Source organism: Aristolochia californica, unplaced genomic scaffold (genome assembly GCF_029961685.1).
Source record: "Aristolochia californica isolate CCGP_79_NKW_82.1479 unplaced genomic scaffold, dmAriCali1.0.hap1 SCAF_6, whole genome shotgun sequence".
Lineage (NCBI taxonomy): Eukaryota > Viridiplantae > Streptophyta > Magnoliopsida > Piperales > Aristolochiaceae > Aristolochia > Aristolochia californica.
The window spans coordinates 1828990-1838593 of record NW_027182257.1 but is presented as its reverse complement, the minus strand read 5'-3'; the positions used below and the strand labels follow the sequence as shown (position 1 = coordinate 1838593).

The 9604-nt window shown below is 39.6% G+C and overlaps 1 protein-coding gene across 1 annotated transcript; it reads left to right on the top strand.

Annotated features, from left to right (window-relative positions):
• The first annotated feature begins 6402 nt into the window (after positions 1-6402).
• LOC137967208 (probable trehalose-phosphate phosphatase F) lies at positions 6403-9599 on the top strand. The gene is made up of 11 exons (XM_068813695.1): positions 6403-6801; positions 7287-7427; positions 7525-7596; positions 7715-7843; positions 8153-8209; positions 8293-8394; positions 8505-8582; positions 8680-8749; positions 8842-8912; positions 9026-9118; positions 9220-9599. The coding sequence occupies exons 1-11, from the start codon at positions 6502-6504 to the stop codon at positions 9313-9315; spliced, it is 1209 nt and encodes a 402-aa protein (XP_068669796.1). The 5' UTR covers positions 6403-6501; the 3' UTR covers positions 9316-9599.
• The last annotated feature ends 5 nt before the right edge of the window (positions 9600-9604 follow it).

Genomic DNA, 9604 nt, shown 5'->3' with positions numbered 1-9604 from the left:
CTGAAAATTAATAAGAATTGATCACAGGTTATTTGTTTAAACGATCTAATATTTTATTTCTTCAAATATTGCAATGGGCACCATCTCACAAGAGGTTTAAGCAGACTTGCAGACCACAGCAAACTTTTCGCTCAACCCACAGGAACCTGCCACCACTTGTTCGTTAGAATTGTTCTTCTTTCGGTCACTTCAGGTCTTGCCGAAGAAGCAGAACCTCCAAGGAGAAAAGTCTGCATCTGTGATAAAAATGGTAAGCTAACAAGGTCTGAGCATGCTTTCTCATGTAGACTGCTGTTACCATTTACTGGTTCATCAATGGGAATACTTTGTCTTCCTCTTCTGTCCGCTGTCAATCCTGTTTACTCATAAAGCTGCAAGTACCTGAGCAGTTGCAGCCCAATAAATTAATGTACACGGAAGCGGACGTGCGTTTTTCAATCTCAAAGCCGATTCAGGCGGAAGATTAGTGTTGTGGGGAGACACAGAGTAGATTTCGTCAACAAGTTGTCGTTAAATAATTCAAATCGTGCGTTCTTAGGTCAGTTCAAACTGCTTCTGTTCACATACGTGCTTCCGAAGGAGCTGCAGAAGTTTGAAGAGATAATATTGGTAATTAGATTGTCAGAAATGGCAAATCATCTGCTCTTCTTGCTCTGTATTTTGAGCTTCTATACCCATAAATTTCTACAAGTTGCAGATATAAAATTCTGGGTTTCCGTAACTCGAATTGTTGATTCGTGATTCACATGGCAACAGATTTTAGAACCTGATAGTCTGTTATAGTTGATTGAATAAAGAAAGAAAACAAAGACAGACAAGTTCTCAGCTGATAATATTAAACCCATCAAATGTTTTAATTTAATTGTTATTTCTACTGCCATATGGTGTGGGATTTAAATGGTACAGATTATTGGAACCTCTTTATAAAAAAGACATGTATGATGTTCAAGAGAATCAGACTCTAAAATAGAACTAAACCACCTCACTGCAAGCAACAACCCACCAACCGCTTCTTTAGATTCTAAAACCTTGGCTGGAGAATAAATCTTTTATACCCATCCCTTTCTTTCAGTCAATGTATTCCTATGGCTTTTTCATTGTTTGGCGCTCCTGTGGTAATTTCCTTACGGTAATTCTGGTTTCTGCCCTGACACTGATAATCAGGCTACTCGAAGAATGCTACGATTTATCCTGAAAAACGAAAAAAAGAGGGTGGTGGGGAAAGTAGGATCCCATTCTAAAGAGGCGTACTGGGTACTGGTCCACTGGATGCATGAAGCTAAAGAAGACGAGGAACGAGAAAAGACAAATAACTCACCGAATGCTGAAAAGCTTCACAACCTTCAGAGGATTTCTGGAATTAGAGTAAAAGGCTTTAAAGGCTGCTCCGCCTCGTGGGGCACTCGTTATTCAGAAAACAGTAATCTGACATTAAAAAAGACTTGTTTATGCTTCTCCAGCTGGAAAATTTCTAGAACCAAATGGTGAGCACTGGGTAGGCGCGGCTTGTAGGTTCTCCCTGCCCTCCATTAACGGGCAGTGATAAGAGGTAGCTCGTCCCATGTCAAGCAACAGGAAGGTCCCACCCATGTGTCATGTATGACGCGAGGTCGTCGTCACCCACCTCCATTGACCGGAACACCAAGCGATCGCAATTTCCCCCTCCCCTTCTGACACGGGCATTTTCAGCAAACACCAAGCACGCACACGAAATAGAAAAACTAAAACCTAAAGCCTCTTCGTCATCCAGCGGTAGCAGTGAATAGATTCATCATCGATCGGCCATAAACGGTCGGTTCAGCATCACTGACGTTCTAGAAACTCCAATGCCGTAACCGGCGGTTAATTGCTTCGCTTAACCTCTTCCAATTTTTCCACGGTTGAAGCGACCTTTCGGCTCCAGTCGAGGCTTTCCGAGGCGAATGTAGACGGAAGAAGGTTCCTCATTAGGTTGTTTTTCTTTTCGTCCTCGTCAGCTCCGAGTCAAACAGTGTAGTCAGAGCCACGTTGTCTCACCCATCACCGTCTTCCCACGTGTTGCCACATCATTATTTTAGTGAGATCAATGATTACAAGCGAGGGAAAAGCCATCTGCCGTGGGGCCCGTCCTCTTTTGTCTTCTCATGTCGCGACAACGGCGGCCTCGTGGATCCTAGGTGGTGGCTCCTGGCCGTACCATACCAGCGCTTTCATGCGCGGCGTAGTTTACGGTTTAGACGGGGTGACGCATTTCTTTTTCCGGTTCCCATTGGTGGAATCATAATAACCCGAACTCCGAAGGCGCAGGTACCGTGGAAAGTTAAAAGAGGAGGAGAAAGGGAGAATCGATTACGTCCAGAAAAGAGCGGCGAAGGTGAGGGTTCACCTTCCTAAAGTTTGACGACAGACCGCTTCGAAAGATCCCGAGAAACAACCAACAACCAACCGTGGGGCCCGCCCCGGTCTAGTCGCGACTTGACGGTTATCATAATTTTTTTTTATTTTTTATTTTACTGAGTCGTCTCTTAAGGGGCCAGCTCGGCGGTGGGGCCACGTGAAGTACCGCCCCTGCACGCGCTCCCCTGCGACTAAAGAGAGGCGATTTCCTCACGTGTCCCTGAGATACGTGGATAGGTTTTGGCGGCCGGTCGTAAACCACCGCGCCGTCGCTCGCCAACAGCTCATGGCCTTCCTTACGTGGGAGCCATGCTCCTGCTGTAGGCCACGTGGCATATCATTGCACGCTCGGTCACGAGTGTCGTCATCTTGTTATGACCCCACGTGTCTTGGCTTCTCTCCGGTTATCTGTCGCCGTGGCTCCGACACTGCTCTGAGAGGTCGAGGAGTCTCGGAACTCGAAACGAACGCGTCCTCGACACAGTATTAAGTTATTTATGACGTGTTATTTTTAAAATAGAAAAAATGAAATAAAATTATTTTAAAAAAAAAAAGAGAGAAAAAAAGGTGTCTCTGTCAAGTGTCAAGGTTTTTACTAAATATATAATTTTCTAATTTCTGGTGTTGTCATCCGTATTCAACAACCGTGTTGCCTTGTTTGGCACGTCTCTTAGGCGACGTAACTCTATAAATACCCAAGCTCCGCTACGCTTGCCTCTTCTTCCTGCTCTCTCGTTTCCGCTCTTTTTTTTTTTTCCCGATTTCCTGCAGTTTTCCATCTCCATTTCTCCGAGTGAGGTTCTTTTCTTCTTCTTGTTTCCATTTTCTCTCCGCTGCTTGGCTGCTTTTCGCCTGGTGCTCCGCTTTTTTCTTCTCTCGAGAGACATTCTCGCCGGGTTTCTTTCCCAATCTTCTCGATTCTGCTCCTGCATTTTTAGGATCCTCGTTCGTGTGCCCTACCGGCTGAGGGGAGGATTATCGGTTCTGGATTCGTCAATCAGGTATTGCATGATTTCTTTCTCTCTCGTTTTTATGTTTCGGAGGTTTGTCTGCAATGCTCTTGAAACTCGACGGAGGAAACGTTGTTGCACGCATGTTCCTTCGTGATGCAAACTGTTCTTTAATCTTCCGACATCTCCTTTCTAAAATTTGATAGATTATTAACTTTCTGTTTTTTTTTTTTTTTTTAAATCCGATACTCTCTTGCTTGACGGTGCTTTCATGCGATCCTCGGCATGAAATGCTTCGTCGTTTCTGAACCGTAGAGCTTTGTGTTGTCGAAAATGAATAGCCCGAGGGGGTACCGGACCTTTCGAATCGTCTCCGTGAGAGCTTTCTTGTGGGGAAATCCGCCATGGAGCTTTCTCCTGGGAGTTGTAGTTTTCTGTTGACTGAGTCATGAGATCCAGGCTTTTCTCTCCGGATGTATTATTTTATTGTTGGAAAATCTCGTGTCAGTTTGACTGTTTAGTTAGAGTCACGGTAAATTTTCACTGTATACAACTATTGCTGACATCAGTTTCTAATCCTTCGAGGCGATAGCTCCACACCGTCTGTCCGTTGGTATCATGTTATTTTATTTCTTTTGTCCATGATGCTACTGTCCGACAAATGATGTTTGACGGCGAATCAAAATCTCTGTCTTGTTCAGCAATATGAAACGAGTTTTTTCTGATTTCTTTTCGGAGTAACTGGCAACGATTAATTTAAAACGACTTTTCTGGAACAATGAGTAGTGCGATTAAAAAGTTCATTTGATGTGTTTCTAGTTCATATGTGACAAATTTAATTTATTTTGGTTTTATGAATGAACTTTTTATATCGTATGCGTGATGATCTATTAGCTGAATATGTACTTATGCCTTTATGGTGATAACTAAATATTTTAAAAAACTCTAGTATTGTCTAAAAGAATTAAGCTTTACCATAAAGCTTGAAGGAAATTACTCACCTCAGTCTCCTTCTTCCTTTTTCCTTTTCTCTCCTTTTTAATTTAGATTTACATTTATAGTAGAAAGATTTAGTCCTTTTTCTTTTTAGTATTTTTTCATGTACTTTATGATTTGCTTTTAATTATTCTGTCTGTAAACAAAGAACTACAGCCTTTTTTGGCGATATAGGGGGTGAGATCTGCTTAGTGCGTATGTCAAATCTGAACTCATATGTGTCGGTCAGTGCTAAAATTTCTTCTATGGACTAATTTAGACAAATTTACATTTTCCTTTTTTTGGATGATTTTATCTGTTTAGGGAACTCCCAACTTGTGCAAGTTGTTTGATATAATAATTGGCATGACCACTTATTTAATATACTTGCCATATAAACAACATAATCATTTGTTTTTATTTATCCTATTGCTTCTAACTTTTTATTTTCTTATCGAGATTTTATAAGCTGAATGAGAAGGAGAAGAAGCGGTGTCTGTGCAGGGTCCATACTATTATGAGTTGGCTGTCATTCTGTCAATAACTAGCTTTTAAGAACTGGTACCAAACCTAACTATACCTCTAGAGAGCTTGTGAGAGATGCCCAGTGATTATTCTGTCTCCAACATTTAATAGTCGGGCCCTAAGACCTTCAAGCCAAGATGAGAATACTTTTCTACTGAGAAAGCTTTTAATCTTAAGTGTTGGTTAAATTAATTGTGAGTGGCTGGCAAGATAATGCCCTTCTTGAAAAGAGAGACTTTTGCCAAATGGCACAGCCTGTGTTACTTACACTGTTAGTCCACCAAGCATCCTACAATTATGCTGGAATGCCCACTTGAAGTGGAAATTTGAGTCTAATTGCCGCGTGTTTAAATGCACCATTCAATTTTCACTGTTAGTAAACCAACTGTAATTGCTTATTTATATCGCGTGACTCAATGGCTACATGAGGGGTTTATACTGTGAGGTCTCTGGTTGAAGTCTCTCACCTAGAGAAAAGGTGAAGCAAGTCTAATCAACAGTCGAAAAATAAAAATAAAAATAAAACTGGATGTTATTACAAACACCTTTGGTGACTTCAATGAGTCTAGATTTAGCTGTTATTGGTTTTTGAGCTGCTATGCTTTCCAAATTCTATCTTTGATATATCTCTTTCACCTGTACTCTTGCAGGGAGCATTTAGTGTAATGTAGTTAAAAAATGGTGTAGCTGGAGTAATTTTCATTAAAGAAGTTCTGTACTTCAGAAATGAAACACATACAATCTTCACTTTATGGATGCTTGTGTATTGAAAATCAAAGCTTCTTTTTTTTTTTTGGTATTTAGTATAATTACACTTTCACTTGTTTGCTGTGCACATGGATGACCTTATTACTTGGACAAAATGACATCTACTCTTGATAAAGCTAATCTTTTTACACAGTAACAATTAATGGTATAATTAATTGAAATAGTTTGCAGGTGTCTGCGACACTGATTTGAATAAGAAAATGTGCACATGGATGATCTTTGCATGGACAAAATCACATCTACTCTTGATAAAGCTAATCTTTTTACCCGTTAACAATTAATGATATAATTAATTGAATTAGTTTGCAGGTGTCTGCGACACTGATTTGAATAAGAAACATCTTTTGGCTAGAGCAATTTCTATTTTTGCTGACATTTCATGTTTCCATCAATTGAGAAAAATTTTCTGTTGAATCCTCTTTCCATATTGCTATTACACTTAACTGCCAATCTGGACTTTTCAACTTCTCATTTATATTTTCTTCCATGCAGAGTAGTGGAGTAAGGAGATTGTGAATTTGCAATCTTATTTTTCTCTGGTGTCATGTATTTGCATCCAAATGCCTAGATCTCAGCTATAAATGCAGTATAGTTTTGGAGATGACAAGGTATTTAGCTAGATCTTAAACTGCTTCAGTGCATACTTAATTCTGACTGAATTTCACTATATTTCACGTACAATTTGGTTGTAAGACAAGATTCATCTGTTCAGTTTTCAGGATATCTATGCTTGATGGGCTGCTCGCATAACAGCACTGACAAGAAAACTCTGAAGAGGTGGTTTTTCATTGATAAAAGAGTTGGTTAGATAGTGGAGACGTTGTGAACAATACACTTGGGTTCTGATCACTTTCAGGCAACTTAACTATTATTGTTGGCCTTAAGGTTAGCAAATAAACTGGATCCAATGGACCTAAAGTCTAACCATGCTGCACCTGTCCTTACTGAACCTGTTCCTATCAACAAGTCAAGACTTGGGATTCATTCTAGTCTGTTTTCATGCTCTGCCCCTGCGGCAACAGTGTTTTCTTCTGGGCTGTACTTAACAATTCCCAGGAGAAAGGCTATACCTAGCAAGCTTGATGATTTCCGTGCTAGTAGTTGGCTGGATGCCATGCAATCCTCATCACCCCCTCGTAAGAAATTGAGCAAGGAGAGCAATTTTGACTCGGGTTCAGATGAAAAAGCTGCTTACAATTCTTGGGTGGTAAGTTTATTTATATCTAGTAATCTTGTTTATCTCGGAAAAAGCTGTCAATGAGACTTGCTATCTAATACTGTCTTGTTTAATCACTTGTCAGATATTTGGTTTCACAATTTAATACCACTGTAATGACAAAGTTGTGATCTGGATAGAAACATGTTCATTGGGCAATTGCTTGAATATGTTCAAGCATATACGAATGTGTGAAATCTAGAATACTGTACACAATTAGGTGAACTTGTCAAACTTATTGGTTGTTAGTGAGAGGATATTAATTCATGTTCTCCACAAGCTTCTTGTCTTATTAAACCAGAACATGATCCATAACATACATATTTGATTTAGTGGGATAAGGCTCTGTGACCCAAAGATCCCAATGCTTTATCTTCCACAGCCTTGACTAGTGACAGTCCAAATCTTGGTCTTGCGTCTTGGATGAACTTTTGTCTTCAATGACTTTTTATGACACCTTTCTGAATCTAATGCAGCTCAAGCATCCATCCGCTGTGAAGTCATTTGAGCAAATCACAAATTTTGCAAAAGGCAAGCGTATAGCGTTGTTTTTGGATTATGATGGAACACTATCCCCAATTGTAGATGATCCTGAACGTGCTTTTATGTCTAATCAGGTAAACTCGAACTCTCATGACACATTGGTTCTCTTGTATTACGAAATATGCACCTCAGAATATTTCTCATATGAGGGATAATTACAATTTTTGCCAGATGCGTGCTGCTGTGAAAAATGTTGCCAAGTATTTCCCAACTGCTATTATAAGTGGAAGAAGCCGAGACAAGGTAGTTCCAAATTGTACTTCGATGAGATTCGTCTTTAAGTTACATGATTTTTTATCTTATGGGTTATGGGACTAATCGCTAGGTTTTAACTAATGTATCTTATTACATCTTTTCCCAGGTTTATGAATTTGTGGGATTAACAGAGCTCTACTATGCTGGTAGTCATGGAATGGACATAATGGGCCCTGTGACTCATTCAACTTCCATTAACGAGCACCCAGACTGCCTTAGGTCTACTGACAAGCAGGTGAGAATTGCATGCATGTTCTATTTGTTGCAGGAAGTATGTGTAAAAAACAAAGCATAAGGGTCTCTCATTCTTCAACTGTTGTTGTATGATCTGCATCTGATCTCAATGCAAGTTGTTGTTACTGAGGATTATATTATCAGTCCTTGGACAGGAAGTACAGGATATATAACCCTTAATTAATTCAGACTAGTTGTTTTTCTTGTTTTACTTATATTATAAACAGATATTCCTACTGTCATCTTATTAAACTTGAAGTCTGAAGTTTTGTCAATTCAGTATCACTGATCTCTTCATAATGCTCTGCAGGGGAAGGAAGTAAATCTATTCCAACCTGCTAGTGAATTCTTACCCATGATCGATGAGGTATATTACAACAACTCTTGGAGAAAACTCTGTTCACTTTCAGACCATATCGTTGTGCTCATTGTCCTTTTAACTTGTCTCAGGTTTTTAGGTCCCTTATCGAGAATACTAAAGATATTAAAGGTTCAAAAGTTGAGAACAATAAGTTTTGTGTCTCTGTACATTACAGGAACGTAGACGAACAGGTAAATCTTTATAAGAGATGAATGTTGCAAGATTGTTTTCTTTTCAAGTTGTTGCTGTTTTTCAGGGATTTGTTCCATTTATGATATATGTTTATGGTTTTGTGTCACAGCATTGGACCACAATTGCGCAAGTTGTTCATGATATTCTTAAGGGCTACCCTAGGTTGCGATTAACACATGGCAGGAAGGTAATATTTCTAGTTAAGAGAGCTTATTTTCCCAATAATACCATCTGAGAGGAAGTCATGAGCTTACCATCTAATATGTTCTTCTGATTCTATTTAGGTTTTAGAGGTCCGTCCCGTGATTGATTGGAACAAGGGAAAAGCCCTTGAATTTTTGCTCGAGTCTCTTGGTTAGTTGCCTTTTTTTCTGTCTCAACATGGGGTACATTAGTACTTGGCAGATTCCTGATATTTGCACTTTTGTTTTTCCAAAATTGTGAAGGGCTTAGTAATTCGGATGATGTACTCCCGATCTATGTTGGAGATGATTGCACCGATGAAGATGCTTTTAAGGTACAAAGAAATGGCACAGTTCATATGTTTATTCAATGACAATAAATTTTACTCAAAAAGTAGAATGTTCATTGGATTTTGCTGTAATGACATGTTTGCATGTGACAAACCAGGTGTTGCGTGAAAGCAACAAAGGATATGGGATTTTAGTGTCGACTAGGCCCAAAGAAACCAATGCCTTTTACTCCCTCAAGGACCCTTCTGAGGTATAGAACTTGAAAGAAAAGTTTTGTTTTGTCCACAGTGATCATTCTTTGGGTCCTTTCTCATTTAACAAGTTCGAGGTTGGCAATCTGGCTTATTGCAGGTTATGGAGTTTCTCAGGTCCCTCGCAAGATGGATGAAGTTAACTGGTGCTCATATGACGGAGCAGTCAGCGTCTTTACATAATAAAAGCACGTAGTACTCTAGTTCTAAGCCCCTGACAAATAAAATGGAGATGGTGCAGTTAAGAAGGGTGACCACTGACCACTGTTCTGGTGGGCTAAAAAAGAGTCGCCTCTCTGATCCCGTTTTTTCCTACTAATGGCCAGTGGAGGATTTTATGTAGTCTCTGTATAGCTCTCAGTGAATATATAGAGTATACAAGTCCTTACCAATTTGTTAATAACTTATTCATTAGCCTTGGGTGGTGCTTTACACCGTCTGTCTATTTTATAGCAAATTTGTTTAATATGTTCCAGGCATTTAGA

Bases quoted from the DNA above. Each gene is read 5' to 3' on its own strand.
- LOC137967208 (XM_068813695.1), top strand. From the start codon at position 6,502: ATGGACCTAAAGTCTAACCATGCTGCACCTGTCCTTACTGAACCTGTT. The intron at 7,844-8,152 runs GTGAGAATTGCA...AATGCTCTGCAG, and splicing joins TTAGGTCTACTGACAAGCAG to GGGAAGGAAGTAAATCTATT. The intron at 8,913-9,025 runs GTACAAAGAAAT...GTGACAAACCAG, and splicing joins CCGATGAAGATGCTTTTAAG to GTGTTGCGTGAAAGCAACAA.